Here is a 26,505-nt window from a genome sequence, read left to right as displayed (position 1 = left end):
ACCTGCAGACAAGTCAATGTCTGTACAAGCAGCCTGTCAGTTCCTGCAGCAGAACAAGGACATAAGGACACTGAATAGGAACATATCCTTTAAATGCTTACCAACCTTTTTAATGTTTCTGTAAGTTGGGAAACTACACACACACACACGTTTTTAAAAACCCAGTGTAAAGAGTTACTGAGTTCCTAACAGTCAATTTAACACAATTAGCATCTACTGTGGCTGCAGAATACATGGTCTTCTCCTTCAATTCTTTTGGTTAGCTTGTAGAGCACTGAAACGTTAGCAAGGGAAACTTGCCTTTATAGCGATCTCAGACTGCTGGGTCCTCCTACTCTCCTACTCTACTTCACTTTCTCCAGGCATGAAGGACAGAGAGCAAGAGTCAGTATTACTGACAAAATGCTGGACCTTTCTGGAAATGATCATTTGAGGAGATCCCTAAAAGCCCTTAGGCTTTTCTTTACACCAGTACCCCATGGTAGTCTGCACCCCTTCCTGATACTCTCATAGCCCCCTCAATTCCTGTAGTTATTTTATATGCTCTCATTATATTTTAAAATTTCTTGTGGTCACATTAGATATGAATCCCCAACTGGTAGGCCTCAAGAGCATAGTCCCATACTTGCACCCACTGCTCAGTACAGCACAACATAGGACTCATTGCCAGTGCTCAATTAATTTCAGATTCCTCACCCTGATACAAATGCCCTCTCGTGACTCTCCAGATTACTTCTGATAGGACCTGGATTTTCACATCAGCAAAAAAAAAAAAAAAAAAAAAATCAAAGATGAAACTAGAACTCTCCATTTTCTGCCCCATGGTTTCAGGGTAAGATGTTCCCCTCATCAAAAAGGAAGGAGGAAGTACACCAATCTTAGAGTGGAGAAGCAACACAACCTCCTTTTCAGAGCAGCCTCCAGTTCATGCGACATAGGCCCCAATAAAGTCACATTTCTTTTTTTAATTTAAGTAATCTTAAAAAGTACCTTGGAAGCTACTCAAAGGATTACAGCAGGAAGAACCCATCCTGACCCCTCCATAAACTTCTGTGCAAAAAGACTAAGAGCTGAACATCCAGGCGCAAGTGGTTTCAAAAAGACCCCATAGGGGGATCTTTTTATGAGTAAGAACTCACAATACTGAGATGTCTGATATACCAGGTATTACTTCTCTGTGAAGTAATGAATATGTGTTTTGATCCATGCTCAAAAAAGGCAGGCAAAGGGTCAATTCTCCTGGACTCTCACTCACTGGCCTCCTGTAGCCATTTAGGTATTCCGAATTGGCAAAGTTTGGCTTGCACAAGTTTAACTGATAAATGCTGGTGTCCCTGAGGAAGAAAACTGCCTAAAGACCTAACCCCCAAGGACAGCACAGCAGCCTGCTGCCACCATGTGGTGACTTGGTGCAAACGTGGAAGGAGCAAATCCTGCAGGGCAGAGCTTTCAAGGATAACAAAATTAAACCTGACCACAAAAGCACAAAGTATTAAGGCCATGTGTATAATTTAAAAATAGGTAAGTTTATTCAGTGTATCAGATATTTAGGTCAGAAGTATGTATTAGTTTTCACTGGTGCTACAAAAAAGCAAGTGTTCTTGGCCTTTGTGACTTGCCTCAGAACTTTACCAGCACAGAACAGCCCAAACCTGTTCTAAATGATTTTTATTTTTTAATTATCTATTTATTTACTCATGAGAAACAGAGAGAGAGGGCAGAGACACAGGCAGAGGAAGAAGCAGGCTCCACACAGGAAGCCCAACGTGGGACTCGATCCTGGGTCTCCAGGATCACAGCCTGGGCCTAAAGCAGGCGCTAAACCGCGGAGCCACCAGGGCTGCCCCCAAACCTGTTCTAGATGGACATGCCCAGGAAAGTGAAAACAACCAACAAACAAGGATGAGCAGAAATCAGCTGTGCTCCCCCCATATTCTGAGAAGTTAGATGTTATTTACGGCAAACAATAGTTTGATTTGTTCTGGGTGGGAGATAGGGAGAATGAATGAATGAAGATAAAACAGTCGTAGTCCTTGCCCACTTTCTTCTTTTTATCCTACAGCAGCTTTCATTACCCATTCCCAAAGCTCAGCTTTGTCACATGTCCCTCAATTTCCATTCAATTAACACTGTTATCCAGGGAATGAAGGCAAAGACTGGCGGGAACAGGGAGAGGAAATATGGAAAAAACATTCTTGGCAGGGCCCCAAAGTTCTCAGATGAGGAAGATGATGCCCTCAGAGACCATGACCTGGTTGTCATCTTGCATCTTGCTCAGGGCAGCCTGAATCTCTGCTGAAGAGAAGGGCTCTTCTTTGTCCCGGTTGATGGATTCTGTGAGGCGATTCATGCCCACCGACTGTGCATGAGATTCCCGGAACACATCCAAGAGCGCCACCTTGAACTCCTTCAACCTGCCCAGTCAGGAAAAGATGGGTGAGGGTGAAAAGTCAACAAACCCAAATGCTCTCAGGCAAGATCTATCTAAGTATTAATATAGTACAGGCATCCCCTCAACATTCTATTAAAGAGCTTCCTGCATACTAAGAAATAATACTATTTTAAAAACCAGGGGCCTATGAAGATGTGGGAAATTGGTGTTTCCATAGAAATGTATATTGGGGGGCACCTGGGTGTCTCAGTTAAGCATCCAACTCTTGGGCTCAGGTCGTGATCTCAGGGTTGTGAAAAGCCCCGAGTTGTACTCCACTCAGTCTGTTTGAGATTCTTACCCCCTCCCTCTGATCCTCTCTCCCCCAGCACATGCCCTCTTTTTCTCTCTCTCAAATAAATAAATAAATAAAATCTTTAAAAAAAGGGGGGGGGGGACATAAACTGGAACAGCACCTTTGAAAGGCAATTCAGCACACACTAAAAATTTTAAGTACATATGCTTTGTCCCAGGAAGTCCATTTCTAAAAATAACTTTATAGCTACACATTTGCATGAATACAGTGATAAGTATGTTTTACTGTCAATACCAGCTTTATAGAACCTAAGAGCCTATCATTAGAAAATTCAAATAAAATTTTATATATCCATACTATGGAAAAAACTGCAGTCATTAAAAAAAAAATCTACATAAGCTGACTCAGAAAGTGCTTTAAAATATAGTTCAAAATAATAAAAAAAAAAGCGAACCTTAAGCATAGATTTTGTTTGGTATTCAGTAAACACAAAAATTTATATATAAGGGGTGGCTCAGTCGGTTAAGTGACCAACTCTTGGTTTCAGCTCAAGTCATGATCTCAGGACCACATCCAGCACTGTGCTCAGTGAGGAGCTTGCCTGAGATTCTCTCCCTCTGCCCCTCCCCCCACCCATGTACACTTTCTAAAATAAACAAAAAAAGCTCTAAAAAAAATGTTTATATAAAACAGTTTCTGAACCTCTAGTGGTAAAGAATTTTCACCCCAGAACAAAGGACAACAATTCAGTGAAGAAAATGTGTGTGTGTATGTGTGTGTATACCCTACTGAAAGAACCCAAGGTTACAGTAAGACAAAAAATTTGTCCTTGCTTCAAGACTCTACTCTCCTCCTACCTGAACTCCCAAGGACATTATATTTAAAATTCCCATAGAGAACTGTTTATAAAGCAAATGGTAAAATGTAAACAACTGGAGATTCTGTGTAAAGAGTACAGAAGAGTTCTTTATACTATTTTTGCCACTTTTTTTGGTAATTTTTAAGTTCAAAATTATAATCAGAATATAAACTGTCCTAAAAATCATTGGGCCTACTATTTTGAGCTCTGCTGATAGCCAGCTTGTTTCATACCCTCTCCCCAGAAATAAGTCCTTGCTTCAGCAGCATGTGGCATTCATTTCCTACTCACCTGGATTCACTCAATTCCACCTTCTGGGACTCCTTGGTCTCCTGTGAGTCTGCTGTCTTTGGAGTGTGCACTTTAGATGATAAATGATTGCAGATAATGGGAAGACAATATGGTGAAGCCATTTCCACAAACACCAGACAAGTAATCTCCATTGCCCATACCTCACTGAGTCTGCCCAGCCTCACTTCCTAGGGTTCTTCTGGAGCCAGCCAGGGTAAAGAAATTGAGTCACACAAAAGATCCTCAACATGTTATCTGGGATGCTTATGCCAGGCTTGGCAAAGAGCACAGTTCATCAAGAAGGAAGCAAACAACTGAGCAAAGCCCAGTTTCCAAAGTTCTGATTGGGTTTCCTGAGGTTCTCTTGGGACAAACCTCTTGGACACAGGGCCCTGAGCAGGGAACGAAATGTGAACCCACCAGAAAATGCAGTACACAAGCAACTAAGGTCAGCAGTCCAAGGAACCAACTCTTTATCAATAGGAGACATTCACTCACCTTGAGGCATTTCTTCCTCAGTGTCACTGAAGTCATAGGGGTCATAGGAGCCCCCATCCTTAGCATCAGGGTGACGAGTTTTTCTCCTAGAATACCCACAGCAGTTAAGAGAAAGGCTTTGGGAAACCCATCATGTACCTCTGACTAGAGAAAAAGAACTAGATCTACAATCAAAGTGAAATGCTAGGACAAAAAATTTTTTTCTTAAAAGAGACCAAAGGTCTCTGGACCAGAACACAAACAGGCCCCACTTCCCAGTGCTCTTTTTCTCTATCATCCACTTAGAAATTCAACCACAGGCATGAAACCCTTACCATGAGGAAAGGGCTTTGAAAGATACACTCAAAAACCTGTGGGAGTTAGTGCTCCTGCCACTAAACATTGCCTTAGCAGAAAGAGGTCAAAAGCATCATACCAGGGGCATCTGTGTGGCACAGTCAGGTAGGCATCCAAGTCTTAGTTTCTGCTCAGGTCGTGATCTCAGGGCCCTGATTTCAGGGTTGTGGGATCGAGCCCTGCATTAGGCTTCATGCTCAGTGCACAAGTCTATTAAAGTTTCTCTCTCCCTCCTTCTCTGCCCCCAACCGCCAATACACATGCACATGCTCTATCTTGAATAAATAAATAAATCTTAAAAAAAAAAAAAAAAAAAAAGCATCATACCAGAGAATAGAGGAGCTAGCTAAGCTCTCTACTTTGCCTAGGTTGTCTTTGGCACCCGAATTTCCCAAAACAAACTTGATGTCAACCAGCAGTACAGATCCACTCCTCTCCCTTGTCCTCAACCCCAACTGAAGTCTACCTCTTTTCTCTTTGCTCTGTTTTACCTCTTGCTCTTCTGCTCCTGGTCCTCCTGGCTTTTCTCCTCTTCATCATCTGTCTCTGATTCATCCTCATTTCGCTTCTTTCGTTTCTTCTCCTTCTCTAGAACCTAAGACCAAGCCAAGTATGAGTGGGCGGAAAGGGTCAATCATGCCAAGAAACTAAATGAAGAACTCTGAGTAAGAGTCCCTTCTACACCATCAGCAGAAATAACTTCCATGGGTCTAATGGCTGAGCCTCTTTTGTCCCTGAATCCCAGAACCAGGGGCAGAGGAACAGGCTGATACCTATCTTTAAAAATACTGACAGGTGGGGTGCCTGGATGGCTCAGTTAAACATCCAACTCTTATTGTCGGCTCAGGTCATGATCTCAGGGTTGTGGGATGGAGCCCCACTTGGGGCTCCCCACTCAGTGGGGAGTCTGCTTGAGATTCTCTCTCTCCCTTTCCCTCTGCCCCTGCTCTTGTGCTCTAAAATAAATAAATCTTTAAAAAAAAAATGTTGAGAGGGGATCCCTGGGTGGCGCAGGGGTTTGGCGCCTGCCTTTGGCCCAGGGCGCAATCCTGGAGACCCGGGATCAAATCCCACGTCAGGCTCCCGGTGCATGGAGCCTGCTTCTCCCTCTGCCTGTGTCTCTGCCTCTCTCTCTCTGTGTGTGACTATCATAAAAAAAAAAAAAAAAAAAAAAAAATGTTGAGAGGAATGTTCAATTCCTTTCACATAGTAGGTATTCAATGGTTTAAGGAACAAAGAAATGAATGAAAAGAAAGTTCAGCCCATAATGGTTAAGTGGAAAATAATTCATTTCTTTATAGATCAGGTAGTTAATTTAAATTTAAGACAACTCCCACCCCAGAAAAAAAGAGTAAGCAGGAAAAGCCAATCAGACCAATAACTAAACCTCTAAGGGCTACAATTCACTAAATTGGGGAGGGGATGGGCAACAATGAAAAGATAATGAAGGCCTCAAAGCTTGGTGTCTAAAATGACAGAAACACAATGTCTGTCATAAGCAGAAACAGAATGACAGGCCATGTTTGAGAATTGAGAGTTTTGATGTGAGTTGTTGAGATGCCAGTGGGATACTGGAAGAGACTGGCAAAGCAAAAGGTATAGAGGGAAGAGGAAGATCACCAACATCAATCCTCTGGAAATATCCACTTTTTTAAGAGACAAAGGAAGTATGAGTAGACAGAGAAGCAGTCAATTGACTATGTAACACATCAATTAAATCAGAATCTCTGGGACCACTAGGGGATCTGGCATCAGTATTTTAAAGCTTTCCAGCTGGTCCTGGCATGCAGCTAGATGCTGCTTTCCATTGATGACCTAAATGCAAGTGTCACCAGGGAGGGCTGGGCAGCCCAAGCACCAACATTTACTCAGAAGAATCTCTCACGCACAAGCATCTGAACCCTCACCTTCTTGAAGTAAGCATACTGGACTAACTCCACAGCTTCCTCTGCATCCTGCAGGTCCACGGTCTTGCTCATGCGAGCCTTGGCATGGGCTGTGGCCAATCGAATCAAAGTTTCCAGCGTCCGGGCTGTAACTGGTGATGTCTAGGGAAGAAAACAAGGGACGATTATTTGTCCAGAATTCCTTAAGCATGCCCATCATTCCCACTGTACGGAAAATGTCAAGATAGTACCAGAATGATTCTAGGAAGTAAAGCAAAGGATTCAGACCTCTGTATTCTGTATAAACACCACATAAAATTCACAGATAAAAATAACCAAGGAAACATGAGTGTTAAGGGATAAAGGGATAGTTGAACAGGGAAGAAAATGAGGCATCTTATAGCTGGAAAGAGAAAAGGCTAGAAAGACTACAATAAGGAAGAAAAATAATCCTTTACTGTCTGCCTGCAACGCTCCAGGAACTTTGCTTTTATATCAACTGTGCCATTTAACTTCTCCAAGTTTTCTGGATGAGGGAAATGGGACTCAGGGCTTCAAGTAATTTGTGCAAGGTCACACTAGGGGAGGAGTGTGAAAGAGGTCATCTGAAGTTGGATAAATTCAAGTGCAGAGGAGGAGCAGAAATCTGGCATGTTCTCATCAAGCGGTTCTCATGGGGGTGGATGCATACCAAACTGGTGTGCTTCTTTCGTTTTTACATGTTATTGGCTGAACGGCATCTCTGGTCTAATGAGTCAGAATGTATGTGTTTCAGACTGCACATGTATTCTTTTTAAGTTTCAGGTGATTGTGATGTGCCCACCTAGTTAAACATCCCTAACATTATCCAACATCCTCACTTTACGGATAAAAAAACTATGACCTGTGAGATGTGAAGAGACTTGTGTAAGGCCCAAATATTAGCTGAAAAGACCTGGGACCAGTACAGAGAGCTACTTCTTTCTGTCACACCCACATCTCGCATTGTATGATCCTTGATCTGGTCATTTCTCCTTTCAAGTGTTTTACGTTCAATGAGAAGGCTTTTTGACACACTGGAATGTGTTCACGTGGCAAGAGAAACAATTAAAAAGAAAGGGGATGCTTAACCTGAAGAAGACAGGTCATACACAATCCCCAGAAAACAAAATTAAGACCCATGGGTCTAAGTCATGTGGAAGTAAGTTTAAGCCCAATAAATAGAATGTTATAACATTTCAATGCAGTGATGTACCAGGCATGTTGCCACTAGAGATGTCAAGAAGTCTTAGCAGAAATTCCAGAAGGTAGAAGTCCTGTCTGGGTGTGAAGGTGGAATAGGTGACCTAGGATCATGTCTAAATCCAAGGGTCTATGTCTATAGCACCTAATAATGGTCTTAGACTTGGGTCTTGCTGCCATGAAATCCAGTGTGAACTATACTGCCCCAAAAAGTTTAGATAAATTCACAGGCAGATTTCTAGAAATGACTTTGGATAACCACTATGGTTACCGAACTAATCACTTGTCAAAGTCTAGCTCAAATATCACCCTTTCTTCCCTCAAATTCATACCCCTTCTATAATCTAAAGGAAAAACTAATAGTTTCTTCATCTATACTCCAATCATCTTTCACATTCATTCTCTTTTAGGTACCACCCTGTGGTAGATATTTATAAATATGCATATAAGATCTTTCCATCTACCTTCCTGCCTGCTAGTCCCAGATCTGAGCTCTCTGGGTATCTGAGGATAGTTCTTCCTATTTTAACCCTGCATGTAAGAACACACACCAGTTCAGTTCCCAAAAGTTGCTCCTTATGTTTACTGAATGAATCATAGCTTCTGGAGGCCAATGTCATCTGAATTAATGAGTTATAGGTAACTCTGGTATTCTCACTTCATTTTCCTTTGTAAAATTAGAACTATAGAACAGGAAGTCCTTCAGACCAGAAAGAGAAAGGTAAGGAACCACTAAGTTAAAATGCTTTTAGAGCTCCCAGATAACAGGGACTCCCCAGCCTTCTACTTCAGGAATTCCTAGGCCCATCTTCCCTGTGGGGACTCACCCTGGCAGTGTCCGAGCTCATGCTGTCTTGGCTGCGCAGGCGTGAATACTCTTCTGCAATGTAGGAGGCTGACTCCTGAGTTAGGATGGGCTTAATGATTTTGGCCACATGGATGTACTTCCTCATGAATGCTGCACTCACCATCTTCTCCCTGGATGCACACACAGTGAATTCTTCTTCTCTGCGATACCTTGGCACCTGACTGGGGGTTGGGGGCTTGGCCTCTCCTCAGAAGTCAAGGTCAAGTGGTAGAGATTCAATCTAAAATCCATTATCATAAATCCCACTCATACAGAACGTGTATAAGACCTTTTCACATATATTTATTGAATTCTGTGGCTATTACTTAGATATTATTTGTGAGGTAAACAGTACAGATAGGAGTTTAGGTATTATCTGCCTTATTTAATCGGTAAAAACTATGGCTCAGAAAAGACTCAAATTCAGTTTGCTGACTTTAAATTCTATTTTCTTAAATGATAGGTTTGAAACTATATGCTTTCTACCATACTATAACCCTAAACAGAGGTATAAGATCTCACATTTCATGCTTTAAACACTTGATCCCTTATCTCCTTTATCCAAATCTACTTACACAGCACCCAGGGCTTGTTATCTGCTGTCCCTTCAACATAAGCTTGTCACAAACAGCTACAAGACTTGTGCAATACTTCATATACGAAGACAACATAAATACCCACCATCGGTTGAGCACATGTTATCAAAACTTCTCATTTTAGGAAAAGATTAGAACCTAAGCCTAATTACCACAAACATAAGGAACTGGCCAGGGAAAAGGGTATATTAAGTGTGGGATCCAGAAAAGAAAACAAGCTCACATGGCTATGAATCTAAGCATGACCTCGCCTGGGCAGCACATAAAAACATGCAAATATGACACAAATCTCAGGTTCCCTCAAGGGAGAAAGTATGAAGAACGCTCACTTTTTCTTCTTGGTTCCATGCAGAAGGTTGTCATGCTTCTCATAAATCTGGGTGTCCTGTTGGTCTTCCTGGTTAAAATCAGGATCGTCTGTGGCCAGGATATCCACGGCACTACCCAAAGGCATGGCTGGAAAACCCAAGTTGGGAGAAAGGACAGTAAGAATTTGCTTCTTCTGAAGAGAGAAAAGACTAACAAAGCAAAGTCACACAGATATGTGGAACCCACAAATAAGAAAAGTGGAACCACCCGGCACACATAAGATGCTCAGAGTTGTTCCTAGACCCAGAAATGGACAAAAGATACACCTCAGGATAACTTCCAGCGAGTAGGAAGAGAGTGGCCATGCAGGCAAGGACACCTTCAACATCAACCCAGAAAGGGCAACACCCATCACGACCTGGGCCAAGTCTAAGATAACCACAACCGTTTACGTCCCCCTCCATTAATCAGCCTGACTTTTCCCATGGCCTCACCATCGCCATCCTGTTCCCCGGGGGCCCTGTAACGGTGCATCCTAAGGACATGGTCTGAGATCTCTCGATCCTGCTCTGGGTCCATCTGATCCAGCATGATGAAGAGTAAGTCAAATCGGGATAGCAGTGAGTCCTGCAGCCCAATGTTCTCCATAGGGGTCTTATACTGATCATACTGTGAAATGGAAGGAAAAAGGACAGTGGAGGCAAAATCAAATTGGGAGAGGAAAAGGAGGCTATTTAAAGCTATTAAAATACTTAATTCAGTTCGTCTCCCTGCAACCAACCCTTCTCTCAAGGAAGTTTGGGAGACCTGTGAGAACTCAAGAGCCCCACCTCCTAGCTGAAGTGCCTCTAACAGGCTGATCATAGATCTCAAAACCAGCCTCCTCCTTCCCAAGCTTTATTCTGCTCCTGTCATTCCCAGGATAGGACTACCCCTGAAAGATGATTCCTTCTCCTCTATCTGTTATAAAGCTGATAAGCTGGCTCTGCCAAAAACATTTGGAAACTTTAGAGTCCCTTACTCAGAAAAGAATGAGTAAAATCACAACAAAAATGGACAACAGGGATCCCTGGGTGGCGCAGTGGTTTGGCGCTTGCCTTTGGCCCAGGGCGCGATCCTGGAGACCCGGGATCGAATCCCACATCGGGCTCCCGGTGCATGGAGCCTGCTTCTCCCTCTGCCATGTCTCTGCCTCTCTCTCTCTCTCTCTCTCTGTGACTATCATAAATAAATAAAAATTAAAAAAAAAAAATGGACAACAATCTTTAAATCATGTCTTCAAGAACCTGTATACCTCTTCATCTTTCAATTCTGGGCCTATGAGGCTACCCACCTGCAGAAACTTCACAGTCAGAGGGCCTAACAACCATGTGGGTAACATTAGTAATGATTCTGACCACATTCCCATTTCAGGACTTGCAATTTTTTCCCCAAATTTCCCAATATAATTCTTCAAAATGACATAAATATGTTACCATTAATCTAAAAACCAAGGTTCTCAAACTAAGCTAGGCATTATTACCTATCTTATGGAGCCTTTCTAAACCATAGCGACCAATAGCCCCAACCCAAAGTGAATTCAGAAACCATGGACTGGAGTTAGATACCTGCATGTTTAAAAACTCCACCAAAACAGGTATCCCCATATGCCGTGGAATGTGAAAATGTCAACGCTACCCAGGGCAATTTACACATTTAATGCAATCCCTATCAAAATACCATGGACTTTCTTCAGAGAGTTGGAACAAATCATTATAAGATTTGCATGGAATCCGAAAAGACCCTAAATAGCCAGGGGAATATTAAAAAAGAAAACCATAGCTGGGGACATCACAATGTCAGATTTCAGGTTGTACTGCAAAGCTGTGGTCATCAAGACAGCGTGGTACTGTCACAAAAACAGACACATAGATCAATGGAACAGAATAGAGAATCCAGAAGTGGATCCTCAAACTCTATGGTCAACTAATATTCGACAAAGCAGGAAAAACTATCCACTGCAAAAAGGACAGTCTCTTCAATAAATGGTGCTGGGAAAAGTGGACACCCACATGCAGAAGAATGAAACTATACCATTCTATTATACCATACACAAAGATAAACTCAGAATGGATGAAAGATCTAAATGTGAGATAAGAATCCATCAGAATCCTAAAGGAGAACACAGGCAACACCCTTTTTGAACTTGACCAAAGCAGTTTCTTCTAAGATATATCCATAAAGGCAAGGGAAACAAAAGCAAAAATGAATTATTGGGACTTAAGATAAAATGCTTCTGCACAGCAAAAGAAACAGTCAACAAAACTACAAGACAACCTTGTACAACAGAATGGTTGATGATAGTTGCAACTGACATATCAGATAAGGGGCTAGTATCCAAGATCTATAAAGAACTTACTAAGCTCAACAGCAAAGAAACAAACAATCCAATCATGAAATGGGCAAAAGACATGAACAGACATTTCACAGAGGAAGACACAGACATGGCCAACAAGCACATCAGAAAATGCTCCGCATCACCAGCCATCAGGGAAATACAAATCAAAACCACAATGAGATACCACCTCACACCAGTGAGAGTGGAGAAAATTAACAAGACAGAAAACAACAAATGTTGGAGAGGATGTGGAGAAAGGGGAGCCCTGTTGCACTGTTGGTGGGAATGTGAACTGGTACAGCCACTCTGGAAAATTGTGTGGAGGTTCCTCGGAGTTAAAAATAGAACTGCCCTTCGACCCAGCAATTGCACTGCTGGGGATTTACCCCAAATATACAGATGCAGTGAAACGCCAGAACACCTGCACCCCGATGTTTGTAGCAGCAATGTCCACAATAGCCAAACTGTGGAAGAAGTCTCGGTGTCCATCAAAGATGAATGGATAAAGATGTGGTCTATGTATACAATGGAGTATTACTCAGCCATTAGGAACGACAAATACCCACCATTTGCTTCGACATGGATTGAACTGGAGGGTATTATAGGACAAACATTATATGGTCTCATTCATTTAGGGAATATAAAAATTAGTGAAACGGAATAAAGGGAAAGGAGAGAAAATGAGTGAAAATATCAGTGAGAGTGACAAAACATAAGAGACACCTAACTCTGGAAAATGAACAAGGGGTAGTGGAAAGGGAGGTGGGCAGGGGGTTGGGGTGACTGGGTGATAGGCATGAGGGGGGCACTTGGCAGGATGAGCACTGGCTGTTATGCTATATGTTGGCAAATTGAATTCCAATAAAATTTTTTAAAAAATAATAAAGCTAAATTTAAAAAATAATAAATAAATAAATAAATAAACAAACTCCACCAAAACCAGTATCCTCATACACTAATGAATCATAAATTGCCAAAGCACAGTTAGGTTCTGGGTTCAAATTCTGGCTCAGCTGTTTTCTAGCTTGTGACTCTTGAGTAAGTTATTTAACCTTTTATGCCTCCATTTTCTCACCTGTAAGATGAGAATAATAACTACCACCTACAATGTTACTGTGAAGATAAAAGAAGTTGATAAATATAAAGTATTTGTAAGTCTTACTTAAAAGTATTATTATGGTACAATCTTTTTTTTTTTTTTTTTTTTTTTAATTTTATTTATGATAGTCATACAGAGAGAAAGAGAGAGAGGCAGAGACAGAGGCAGAGGGAGAAGCAGGCTCCATGCACCGGGAGCCTGATGTGGGATTCGATCCCAGGTCTCCAGGATCGCGCCCTGGGCCAAAGGCAGGCGCCAAACCGCTGCGCCACCCAGGGATCCCTATTATGGTACAATCTTAAAAGAAGACAATTTGGCAATCTCTACCAAAATGAAAATCCATGTAACTCTTTAATCTAGTGATTCTGTTACTAGGTATATATCATACAGATATATTCCTAAATGTATAACAAAATGCACATAAAGGAATACTCACTGCAACTCCATTTCATAATTAGCAAGAGGGAAAAGGGAAAATCCCAAATGCCCATCAAATGGAAACAAGTTAAACAAATTACTATAAATCCATACAATGGAATATAAGACAGTTGCCCCCCACAAAAGAAAAAATAAAGGCAAAATTCAGCAACCCCAAAGCTAGATAAAAGATACACCTTAGCAAATCATCATCATAGTAAAAAACAAAGATAAACTAATTTGTTAACAAGGAGCCAGTGTAGTTGTTGGTACCCACTTAAGTTTTTGTTTCCAAACACATCAAGAGTTGTTAGCGGTTATCTCTTAGGGAAGATATAGGAGAGAAAAGGAAGGCTTTTAATGTCTATACTGCACTCTATATTCTTTTTATACATCCTACCATCTGCAGGTGGTATTTTTGTTGTAATGACAATACAGGTTACTGGGTTGAGACTGCAGGTCGCTTTTATTTTCTTCTTTGTATTTTTAAAATTACTTTAAATACTTTCCAGGGGATTCCGATGTGGATGAAAAGGTAAGGAACCACTGCCCTAAATCAAGGACAGTAACAAAACGTTGGATGAGCTTATTAGTCCTTGGCTTATTATTCCTCCCAGGCACCAAGAATCAACTTCATGGCCCACCTAATCAGCAAAACCAAAAGTGAGGACAACAGTGAAGTGCCTGACTCCACTTACCCTGCCATAGACAGGATTGGCAGCTGCCAAAACACTGCAACGGGCATTCAGCCGAGCATGGATGCCAGCCTTGGCGATGGTGACTCGACCCTGCTCCATCACTTCGTGGATGGCCGTGCGGTCCATGTCAGACATCTTGTCAAACTCATCGATGCAAACCACACCTCGGTCAGCAAGGACCATGGCCCCTGCTTCCAGGCGGCGCTCCCCTGGAAAAATGAGGAAATAAAGATATGTGTTACTATTCAGGTTGTAGAGGACCAGGGGAGAGATTTCAATCTCCTTCCTAAACACTCACTGCAGCTCATGAGAACATAGTGAGGAGCAATAGTTCCCAGAGACTAAGAGAAATACCCTAGTGGGTCAACCGTTTTAGCTCCAATGTGAATGATCCCCAAGCAGTCAGCCTCCAACAAACTTCTTTCATAGATTTTTTTTTATGTTCATCCTCAAGTGATTCTCTAGCTGGATCTCTGCTCTCTCTTCACTAGTCTTCCAATCCCTTCCTCTAATTTATAAAATAGCACAACCTTCTTTTTTCTTTCCAATTTGCAAAGCTTTCTCCTTCAAAAAGTATCTTCTTAGGAGACATTCTTATCCATAGAGGGCCACCCAAAGACTTAAATCATTCGTGCCCTATTGCCCGAGAATACTCAATCCTCTACAGTCTGGCTCAAACTAACCTTACTAGTGTATCTTCCCAGTACAAGTTAGTATTGAGAGCAAACTCAAAGAAACTATACTTGTTTCACTGTGAGACCTTTGCCAAAGACCCTTAAACTCTTACCAGTTTCCTGGTCTGTGGTGACAGCAGCTGTCAGACCCACTCCAGAGGAGCCTCGGCCAGTAGTGGGGATAGCCCGGGGAGCAGTGCACAGCACATATCGTAGAAGCTGAGACTTGGCAACCGATGGATCCCCTGTAATTGGGTGGGGGCAAGATGACTTGCTAGGAAACCCCTCCCCCAGCCCCACTCCCACCCCTACTTCAGCAAGTTCTACTTTTCTAGCACAGCTCCTGCCATAATAGAAATTTACAGTAACTGGTTGTAAATAGTATCCTTTCACTTTCGCTTTAACATTCATGGAAGAATATATTCTAGACATTATAAATAAAGAAACCCCAAAATAGAGAATAATAATAAGAAAAGATTCATTTTAGCCCTTTGCCCTCTGATGGAACTGAAATACACCAGGAAGAGAATACAGGGGCAGCCCAGGTGGCTCAGCGGTTTAGCACCGCCTTCAGCCCAGGGCGTAATCCTGGAGACCCGGGATCGAGTCACGTCAGGTTTCCTGCATAGAACCTGTTTCTCCCTCTGCCTGTGTCTCTGCCTCTCTGTGTGTCTCTTGTGAATAAATAAAATCTTAAAAAAAAAAAAAAAAAAAAGGAAGAGAATACACAATCTTACAGATTATAGATTCCCACAACCACACTCCACAAGAGAAGACCAAGAGTCTGATGTAAATCTCCAATGCCATACCAATCAGGAGAATATTGATGTCTCCACGGATGTGGCTGCCGTTTTCAAGGTCTCGTTCCACCCCTCCCAAGAGCAAGCAGAGAATCGCCTTCTTAACATAGTCATGCCCATGGATGCTAGGGGCCAATGACCTGGCCAGCTGATCAAAGATATCCTAAGAAGGAATTACCAGAGGCATCAAAAGCCTGGTGAGATTCAATGAAGCTGAACTCTGCTTCATACTTCAGTCTATAAAAATGCTTGAAGAAATCCACAAATGTAGACATTGTTTCTAATTGTAAAACCTTTTCTTATGACAAATCACATTGATCAGACTGTTAACAGAACATATATAGAGAAAGTCTGAATTCCAAAACTTGCTTAGAGGTTTAATCTTCAAGGAAAAGAGTATTGCCGGGTTCAAAACATTTTCGGTTTAATAAGAATGTGCATTGTGATTCCGATAACCTTTTGGTTTGGTTTGGGTTTGTTTTTTCAGTAACCTTTATCACACAGGCATATACAGATGATTCTTGAACAACACAGAAGTTAGGGGTGTCAATCCCCCATGTAATCAAAAATTCAGACTACAAATGAGAAATAACTTTTGATTCCTCAAAACCTTTACTAATACCCTACTGTTGACTAGCTTTACCAATGACATAAAAACAGTCAATTAATGTATTTTGTGTGGTATGTACTATATACTGTATTCTTATAATAAGTAAGTCAGAAAAAGGAAAACGTCACTAAGAAAATCATACGAAGGAGAAATACATTTATAGCACTGTATTTATCAGAAAAAATCTGCAAGTAAGCAAAACCACACAGTTCAACTCTTGTTCAAGGGTCAACTGTATATTCTTCAACTCTAAATGTGGACATTCTGTCTTTAAGAAAAACAAATTAGAGAACTAAAAAAAATAACCTATTTTAAACTTCGGTAACAATGCATCACTACTGTCTTCTGCATGGACTTATTGGTACATTGATATTTTCTTATTCTAGTACTTGTCTTAGGTTCACTTAGCAACCCAGCAGGTAACACAAAAGAAATACTGAACAGCAAAAACACCCTCTTGCTTACTGACTGGGTCAAACTAAAAGCTAAGACCATATGCTTCAGAGAAAAAATCCTGACCCTCCTCATGATCCAGTGCAAAGATAAAAGGTGTCCTATGCCAAACACAACCCTAACAAATCAATCCCCACCCTCAAATTCCTAAAAGATGCTCAGACCTTGGAACGAGTTTTACTGAACTTCTTGATCTTGGCTATATCCTCAGCAGAGAATGAAGGCTGAACGTCCTTGCTCATTTGCTTCACATTACAGGCAATCAGGATAGTCCTGGGACAAAGATAGGAATAAGAGGAAGCCTGCGGTTTTCAAATCCTAACATCAGAGCCAATAGCAATTCGGAAAACAATAAAGAAAAAAGACAAATTGTTCTGAATTCAGCAACTGACTAATCTTAGTCTGTGACACAAATATGCTGATAATTCTTCACCTCAGAATTTATCCTCTGCTGCCCCACAGATCTTCGGACAGAAGTGTGGATGAGACGGAGGTGGGAATACGTGAACTCCCAGGTAAGCCATGAGGCTATGACCATGTTACCAGTAACTCCCACTTTTAGCATAAGATACTATTACCAGTTTTATCTGATGAAAAAGAGGTATCCCATCTCCCATGTAGCAAGGTTGCTCCACCTGTCTGTTGTGATGCTCCAGAATATGGCAAAATTGGAGCAAGAATACTACCAGAAAAAAAAAAAAAAAAAAAAAGAATACTACCAGAAATGCAAGCTGCCAGCAGCATGTCAAATACCTCACAACTGCCCCTTTACCTGAAGGTCCCTGAGGTGTAGCCTCCCTTCTTTCCAGGAAGGCAACGGTAGGTCCCCACCACCTGGACTCGGTCACCAGGCTTCACTTTATCTACCAAGTCATCATCCAGAATGACGTCCACAGAGCGGGGAAGTTGGCCTGCTGGGGCCTTCTCTGGCATCTCCTGGATGGTGATGGTCTGATGATCCTTGTAGACAGAAAGGCCATATTCGGTCTCAAGGGGATTGTTTTCCTCGTCCTGAAACAGACACACAGAAAAGCATCATTATCTCACCCCAGTCTTAGAAATGCCATACTGACTTTTTTGTTTTTAAAGATTTCTTTTTTTTAATTCATGAGAGACAGAGAGAGACAGAGAGAGAGAGACAGAGAGAGGCAGAGAGAGAAGTAGGCTCTCTGCCTGGGAGAGGCAGGGAGCCCAATGTGGGACTCAGTCCAGGGACTCCAGGATCACTCCCTGGGCCAAAGGCAGGCGCTCAACTGGTGAGCCACCCAGGCATCCCCGTACTCATTTTTTATAGGAAGCAAATATAACTTGGAAATGACCTCCGGAGATTTTAGTATCTAGGAACAAAAAAAGCCAAATGTCTTCTCCAGTTTTTTTCCATTCCCATCTGTTCTAGTAACAAATCATCTAATGGAAGGGACATATCCTAAAGGAACCATGGCTCTATTAACACCTAAATTAAGATTCCTGTTCCCCCTATACTATGGCACAGTATTTCCCACTCCTAGGTAATACCCAACAGAAACATCTTTCCAAAGCCACATACTACAATGTTCATAGCAATATTATTCCCAATAGCCAAAAATTAGAAAATATCCAAATGCCATCAACAGAATGGTTAAATAAATGTGGTATATCCACCCAAAAAAAAATACTATACAGTGATGAAAAGGTATAAAATACACCTATAATAGCATGGATGAATCTCAAAAACATCTGATGAACAAAGGAAGCCCAATATATGAGTATTTAGATAAAATATAAAAACAGGCAAAAGTACTCCATGTTGCTAGATATCAGAATAAGGTTAACCTTTGGGAGTGTGGGTCCTCAAATACCTGAGTGCTAGGAAGGTACTGTTTCCTGGTTTGGATGCTGATTTTATAGGTATATATTTAGTGTATATTTATATACACTTTCCTGTATGTATATTAAACTTTAGTAAAAAACATTATAAACTTTTACTTGCCTGCTATTTGAATTTTCTAAAAATAAAACAGCTGTCACTTACTGAGTGCTTACTATGTAGATGGCATTGTGCTGTTATTTATGAGATGATCTCATGTAATCATCCCAACTACTCAGTAAAGCAGATATTTTTCACATTAACAAATAAGGAAACTGCAGCTGGCAAAGTTTAAGTAAGTTCCCCAAGTCACATAGGAAATTGCAGAACCAGGACTCGAGACAAGTCTAACTCCAAAGCCATATTCTTCAATACCACACTAGACGACCTCCAGGAGTCCAACGTATTTCAGGTATTGAGCAAAGGAGCCTGGCCCCTGTAATCATCAGAAGAGTACTCTCTGAGTACTTATGAAGACATTCTAGAAGGAGGGATCTTAATGAAAAAGAGGATGACTTAAAAAAGGCAAATGGCCTGAAAGTAAAAGGACATGAATCCTAGTCCTTAGGGTCATCACTAACTGGAACCATGTGCAAGTCACTTAACCTCTCTGAATTTCAGCATTTCACCTGCAGACAGACTCAATGATTCTAAAGTATGCTTTAGTTATAATTCTAAGATACTCATTTTTGTTTTATGTTAAGATTCCTGCACCAATTGAGTTGAAAATAAGAACTGGGTCTCATTCGTATTTGTATCCTCCACAGTGCTTAATAATTATTTGGATACAGTGGCTCTCAATTAAAATTTGACGGCAGGGACAGGTATTCTTTGATAGAATGAATTCAGATAAGTATCCAACATTAATCATCTTGTCTCATTAAGAGAGCCTCCCATTGTCCTCAGTTCAGGTCAATCTGAACACTTAAGTAAAAAGCTATTCCCAATGCCATTCTTCTCTCAAACCCAAAATAAAATATCTGCAAAGATTTCATGGTAACATTATAGCATAAACACTCTCCCATATTACTTTAGGTAGATGATAAAGTTATATATAACCCTGCTAAAAGATCAATGTAGATGAGCGTCTTTTTTCAATCCTTCTATAATTTGCCAGGTTTTCTAAAGTGAATCTTTATTCTCTTTAAAAAAAAAAAAAAAAAAGAATTGAAGACTTTCCATATTAAACTCTAGCTAGCAATCAATCTTTCCTTTAGATTAATCCTTACTTTTCATCTGATTTATTTCTAGAAGACTTCAGATATCAATTATTTGCATTAAAACAGACATCTTTGATTCCAACTTCCCAAGAACCCCAAGTGATTCATTCCCCTCACCTTAGTGGGATAGACAGAGCTGGAAGGAAAAGCCACCAGGGTGGTGAGATCAGAATAACGTCGCTCTATAGTCTTCTTGGTAGCGGGGCAGTAATGGACACTGCGGACGACTTTGGGACGAACTAGAGAGCCTAGCAAAGGAACACATGCATATAAAGTCATGCAACAAGAAAGCAAGAGAGGTGGAACTTGACCCAGGCAAGTCTATCTTGACTCTAAATACTGTGTTCTTCTGACTAGTTTAAGCTACTTCCATAATATTTATTTTATTCATTTTTATATTTAGAACATCAACATATCTATATAAAACCTCAAGTACAACCAATCCTGACCAAGAAATAATAGTTCAGAGTTAAGAATGAGGAGATTGCCAAGGGCCGAAACTCCCCTACGCTCAGCAGTATTCACCATTCTGGACCCCCTCATCACTGTATATGCTCACAGCTGCTTCCAGCTCCCCTCTGTCAGTTTAAGGCTCTACACTACCTAGCTCTACTCAGTAGCTCTACCTTCCTGCTTTCCCAGCCCTCTAAGTCTATCCCACCTCCGTTCCCTTGGTCCCACTTGAAGCCACTCACACTTAGTGACAATGCCCTCCACACAGACTACACAGCTGAGGAAGCAGGAGGTAAGAGTCCGAGGAGAGACATGCTTGGAGCCAAAGCTGCCCTCCAATCCTATGTAGAACTCCTCATACTGCTTGGCATAGGTAGCATCAATGGAGGCCACAAAATCCTTTAAAGCCCGCTGGAAGGCAACCAGCTCCTCAAAGGCATTGCTCAGGAGGCTGCACATCGGCAAGAGAGAGAATAATTAGGCAGAGAGAAAATTTCAAAAAATTGACCGTCAAAACCAGAAGTGGTAAGAAAATCTAGTTCCTAGTTTCTCCTGCCGTTCTAGAAGACTTGGGAAAATACATCAGAACTGACAGTTAACTTTAATTCAACTTCTCAAAGATGCAGAAACGATACTCAGTTAAACATGGAAGGCGGAGCTTTTGAGAGGAAAACACCCACCACCTACTTTGGGAAGAAGGGAAAAAAAAAAAAAAAACAGAAGCTGGTGAGGCAACAAATCAAAAGCATTTCATCCAGGTCCTCTCCTGGGAAGCCTGTTCCAATCAATCTGGGGAAGAGAAAGGGAGCCACTATCACTCAGAGCCAGGATATCCTCTTGGAAAGCCCTGCCACTTACCTGTTAGCCCTCTTCTCATTTTTCCTGCGCAGGTCATTCACGTTGACAATCAACCGGTATTGGTTGTCACTGATCAGTTCCCGAACTTTGCTCTGATAAATTCCCTGGTCTTCCTGCAAAATAACCAGTACGTATCACAGCCACAAATCAAAAAAAAAAAAAAAAAAAAAAAAAAGACAGTATTTACACAGAGGCGGTTCCCACAGCAAGATCAATCAATCAATCTCTGCAGAAGAACTGACCTCCGATTTCTTCACATTTTCACTCACTAGCCTGAGATTCCAAATGCAGCTGCAGGAGTTATAATGATCTCCTCAACATCCATGCTATTGTTTTTCTATTATCATCTGCAGCTTTCCTGTATGCAGTCATTTTTCCATTTCTAGTGGAGAATTAAAACAAGCTCACAAGAAATCTAAAGGGACAAGTAGAAATCTTGTCAAAACCTTACCTTGCATATTAAAGCGCCTTTTCATTTAAGAATTATGTAGGGAACTAAAATACTTTCTCTTCCCATCAGCTGTGTGGTAAAGGAAAGAGTTCGCTCACATCCAGACTTAAAGGAATAGGGAGCCTTCCTATTTGTCTACAGACACAGCATTAACAACGCTGCAAGGTGCTTTACCCACCAATATTCTACGGCCTCCAACAAGCACATGAGGAAGTGCTCCGCATCACTGGCCGTCAGGGAAATACAAATCAAAACCACGAGGAGATACCACCTCACACCAGTGAGAATGGGGAAAATTAACAAGACAGGAAACAACAAATGTTGGAGAGGATGTGGAGAAAGGGGAACCCTCTGGCACTGTTGGTGGGAATGTGAACTGGTGCAGCCACTCTGGAAAACTGTGTGGAGGTTCCTCAAAGTTAAAGATAGACCTGCCCTACGACCCAGCAATTGCACTGCTGGGGATTTACCCCAAAGATACAGATGCAGTGAAACGCCGGGACACCTGCACCCCGATGTTTATAGCAGCAATGTCCACAATAACCAAACTGTGGAAGAAGCCTAAGTGTCTATCGAAAGATGAATGGATAAAGAAGATGTGGTTTATGTATACAATGGAATATTACTCAGCCATTAGAAACGACAAATACCCACCATTTGCTTTGACGTGGATGGACCTGGAGGGTATCATGCTGAGTGAAGTAAGTCAATCGGGGAAGGACATTTTATGGTCTCATTCATTTGGGGAATATAAAAATTAGTGAAAGGGAATAAAGGGAGAGAAAATGAGTGAAAATATCAGTGAGGGTGACAAAACATGAGAGACACCTAACTCTGGGAAATGAACAAGGGGTAGTGGAAGGGGAAGTGAGCAGGGGATGGGGTGACTGGGTGATGGGCACTGAGGGGGGCACTCAGCGGGATGAGCACGGGGTGTTATGCTACATGTTGGCAAATTGAACTCCAATAAGAAAAAATTTTTAATATTCTACGGCCTCCAATCTTGGGTGGCGTACAACCCCCCCCCCCCCCTTCCCAGCTTAGCAAACACTGCTCCTCTGCACCTTCTTGGGCACTGAAAAGGAATATGGCCAAATGAGGAAGTCTTTTCCGCCCGGAAGTCCGTCCTCAAAACCTGCGGGTCTTTAAGGTGGCTGGTCACTACCGCTCTACAGCATTCTTTCCCCCACGCTCCCTCCAAATCCAGAGTGGGGAGGGATTTAGGAAAGGTCAAAGGGAGCTCTGCCACCTTCTTTGCAGTTGAAAGAAACCGTTCGCCCTTCGCGAGACCCCGCGGTCACCGGCACGTAGGAGACAGGATGGCCCCCGCAAGGCTGCACCCACGACACCAACCACCGACCGACTCCCCCTCGAGACGTGAGGCGGTCGCCGGTGGAAGAGTCCTGAGGCGCGGGCCGGCCGCCACAGCCCGGAGGCCCCGGCGGACCTCCCGGGGGCTCACGGGCCTGACCCGGCTCGGCGTGGAGCAGCAGCGGCCGTGGCCTCCACAGCCCGTCAGCGTCCCCAGGGGCTCCAAGCGCCAGGGTCTCGCGCCCCCGCGCCTCCCTCACCTCGTCATCCAAGAAATCCAGGTAATCTCTCTGCGCCTCTCGCAGCTCTACGTCGTCCAGCACCACAGTCCCCGCCATGCCCGCCGCCACAGAACCGCTTCCTCCAGCTCCGCGCCGAGGGTCTCCACACGGCCCCGCCCCGGCGCGAAAACTTGCGGACTTTTCCCGCCACCAGAGGCTACGTCGCGAAGGGGCGAGGGGTTCACGGAGAATATACACATTCTGATTGGCTGATTCCTCTTACGCGAGAATAGCAGGCATCCAATCGAGAACTTGCTCTTCTTCGGCATTTCCCGAGCCCGGCCTCGCGGTGGCGGGAAACAGGACCTCCGGAGCCCTGTGTTTCTGCCCCCTCACGAACAGGAAACCTGACCAATGGGGGGGAGAGGAGACTCGCGGAGGCTGGTCATTGGGCCGCCGGGCCAGACGGGGCGCGCGCTGCATTCTGGGAGTCGTAGTCTTCCCCCATTTGCCGGAAGTTTTGTAGTTTTTTGTTTTTGTTTTTGTTTTTTCAAGATGCGGTACCTTGACTTGCCGCAGAGGACCCCAGCCTGGCGGTTTTACTAAAAGTAACCTATTCTAAATAAATAAATAAATAAATAATTAAAAAAATTTAAAAATGTAAAAAAAAATAAAATAAAAGCAACCTAAACGTCAGAGAATGGGAATTTATACACAAGGAGATAAAAACATAAAAGCAAATCGTTTTTTAAACGTATTCAAATCAGGTGTGCTGGATGCGTTTCTCAAGCAACTGGCCGCAAGTAGCGTTCCGAGAAAAAAAAAAAAAGTGAATTTTGAGACTCTGTGGGATGGACATAGAATGATAGCATCTTTGGGAAAGGTTCTTCAGTTCAGCGTTCCATTTGCTGTGTCTTAATACTGTGGCCTGAAGGACTCTGTAAAAATAGGCGGCGGCGGAGGGCGAGGTGAGGAAACATTTCCAGTATTGTACTCCGCCCCCTAGGGATGGCCTCGTGTTAGTCCACAAAATTCTGCACAGGATCATTGCACCATCTTACTTGCAAGTGGGTAAATTAAAGCCTTTCTCTCCTTCTAAGGAGATCACAAGATCTTTAAATGTAACTTACTTCATTGACACCTAATTACACGGAAGAAACAGAAAAGTGTTTCAAGCCACTCTTAGGTATCTGTCGTAACTAAGTGACAGAAAATCTGAAATGACAAACAACTAGAAGATCAATTGCATGTCCAAGATTTGTGTTTGTTTGTTGCTTGTTTTTAGTCTTTTGTGGTCTATATTTTTTAGGTTTATTCTTGGGCCATAACTTATATACAATAAAATGGGCAAATCTTGTGTACAGTTCAATGATTTTTATTATGTGTATACCCACCCGGTGCACGGTGAAGAACAGTCCCGTTGTCTCCAGAATGTTTTTAATTTTACTGAACTGACGAGACACCTGTTAACTCTATATCTGAAATGTCAGCCAATTAATTATCAGCTTATGTTCAAAGGTCTCAGGACTCACTGTGTCCTACCTAATAAGTATTCTAAGTATAATCTGCCTAAACAAAAAAAATATATATGGCACCTATTTGTATGTGAACATGCATTTTTAGTTATTTTACAGTTTATAGTTTCTATGTGTTTGGTGTCATCATAGGGTAGATACATTGATCCTTAATCAAGGAAAAAAGATGGTCATCTGACTGCTGGCTTTTGTATATATTAACAGGCAAAAATTTAAAAAAATTAGAAATTCTATATGAGGATCTGTTCGCAATTATACAGTAAGAAATAATTACTTATTAACTTAAGAGTGCCTTTATCCCTTGATCATAGCTATCATTTTATTAATATATTGAAGGTGGTACTGACAATATTCTCAGCTCTGGAAACAAGTTGAAATTAATACTAAAAGAACCAGGATGCTTAGCTGAAGCAAGCAAATTAAGCAAATAATTTCATTTTCAAAGTAAAAGCCCAAAGGAGTGGGAGTATGAAAACCATATCCTCGGCTCTAACACACTTTTCTGCCAACTTCAGTTTCCTCATATAAAAGATGAGGAAATTAGAAAATTCCTAATGATTTATCCCATTCTAACATTCCATGAGCCCAAGGCAAACTTGGAAACTGTAAAGACAATTCAGTTTAAAATTAATCATGCTGTGGTCCTTGATACAGACTTCGTTTGCCTTAATGTCATAATCTTCCATCATGAAGGACATGTGGATATTTAATTGGTGTTTTTCTCTTTCATGAGGGCATGATATCTCTGAGTAAAGAAAGGGTTTCATTTGTTATTCCCTACTCCTCTAAACTACTCTGAAAGAAAAATCAATCAGGTTGTTACTGAAAAAAAATAATTTAGAAGCATTTATAACACATCTCATACAGAGCCTACCTGAGCTTAGCCAATGGCCTTCCTCTACTACTCACTCAGAATGAGGAAGCACATGTAACCTGATGAAGTAGTGGATCAATGGTTTCTATTATTGCTCACATTCATGCTTTCCCTCTGTTTCCATTTTCTCTCCACCCAATTGTATGATGGGCCTTTGCCAGTCTCCAAGCTAAAGAAACACTAGGGGGCTCCCTGGAGAGAAAAAACATGCAGGAAGATGGTGGGAAAGAAAGATTGCAAAGTGTATGTAATACTTCCATTTTCCATGTCCTAGGGACGGACACAAAACTTTGGGATATTATGGCACCCAAAGGTACCATAATAAGATGATTTATTCTCACTAAATGATATGTACCTCTTTTCAAACCAATGAGTAATTATCATGTGTTGCAAAACTTGAAACCATACTCTGCTTTAGGCATTCAGGAAAATAGCATATACCATCATAGAACTTTGGCACTCACTCAGAGGCCACAAAAGACCAGAGGTCAAAAACCCTACACCTCTAGGTGCCAGAGCAGCCTAAGGAATAATCTACAGGTCCAGGCTTGCCCTGATGAAGCCCATCTGTCCTCTTCTGTTCTGTGGACTAGTCATAATCTTCTCCAGCTGCTGTGGTCTAGGGTCTTGAGTACCTCCATCAGCAGGCTCATTTCTCTTTCTGGCTGCTCTAATTACTAGTTGTGCAACTGTGGGCAGCCTCCTTAACTACTGTGTACCTCAGTTTCCTCATCCTGAAAATTAGAAGTGGTATCTAGTTTAAATTTTTTTAAAGATTTTATTTATTCATGAAAGAGAGAGAGAGAGACAGCGACACAGAGGGAGAAGCAGGCTCCATGCAGGGAGCCTGATGTGGGACTCAATCCCGGGTCTCCAGGATCACACCCTGTGCTGAAGGCGGCACTAAACCACTGAGCCACCTGGGCTGCCCTGGTATCTAGTTTAAAGAACAGTTTGAGTATTCAGTGAGGTAATAACCAGATTATATATATATATATATATATATATATATATAGAGAGAGAGAGAGAGAGAGAGAAAGAGAGAGAGAGAGAGAGAGAGAGAGAGAAGTACCTGGCA

The 26,505-nt window shown here is 42.0% G+C and overlaps 1 protein-coding gene across 1 annotated transcript; it reads right to left on the bottom strand.

Annotated features, from left to right (window-relative positions):
• Positions 1 to 1,505: 1,505 nt before the first annotated feature.
• MCM3 (minichromosome maintenance complex component 3) lies at positions 1,506 to 23,307 on the bottom strand. The gene is made up of 17 exons (XM_041727504.1): positions 23,058 to 23,307; positions 21,036 to 21,148; positions 20,420 to 20,628; positions 19,842 to 19,972; positions 17,431 to 17,669; positions 16,823 to 16,931; positions 15,605 to 15,758; positions 14,909 to 15,040; positions 14,122 to 14,330; positions 10,025 to 10,199; positions 9,551 to 9,677; positions 8,606 to 8,756; positions 6,579 to 6,719; positions 5,163 to 5,266; positions 4,336 to 4,421; positions 3,838 to 3,907; positions 1,506 to 2,414 (listed from the first exon to the last, which is right to left on the bottom strand). Exons 1-17 carry the CDS (start codon positions 23,133 to 23,135, stop codon positions 2,216 to 2,218), a joined length of 2,427 nt encoding a protein of 808 aa, XP_041583438.1. The 5' UTR covers positions 23,136 to 23,307; the 3' UTR covers positions 1,506 to 2,215.
• Between the last annotated feature and the right edge of the window lie 3,198 nt (positions 23,308 to 26,505).

This window comes from Vulpes lagopus, chromosome 1, assembly GCF_018345385.1.
Source record: "Vulpes lagopus strain Blue_001 chromosome 1, ASM1834538v1, whole genome shotgun sequence".
NCBI classification, from domain to species: Eukaryota; Metazoa; Chordata; class Mammalia; order Carnivora; family Canidae; genus Vulpes; species Vulpes lagopus.
This window is presented reverse-complemented; position numbering and strand designations above follow the sequence as displayed.

What these genes read in the sequence shown, in the direction of transcription:
- MCM3 (XM_041727504.1), bottom strand. Translation starts at nt 23,135, where the DNA reads ATGGCGGGGACTGTGGTGCTGGACGACGTAGAGCTGCGAGAGGCGCAG. An exon ending in TCAGTAAAACTCGTTCCAAG is followed by an intron (nt 15,759 to 16,822) that starts GTCTGAGCATCT and finishes ATTCCTTCTTAG; the next exon opens with GATATCTTTGATCAGCTGGC. An exon ending in CACCACAGACCAGGAAACTG is followed by an intron (nt 14,331 to 14,908) that starts GTAAGAGTTTAA and finishes TCATTTTTCCAG; the next exon opens with GGGAGCGCCGCCTGGAAGCA.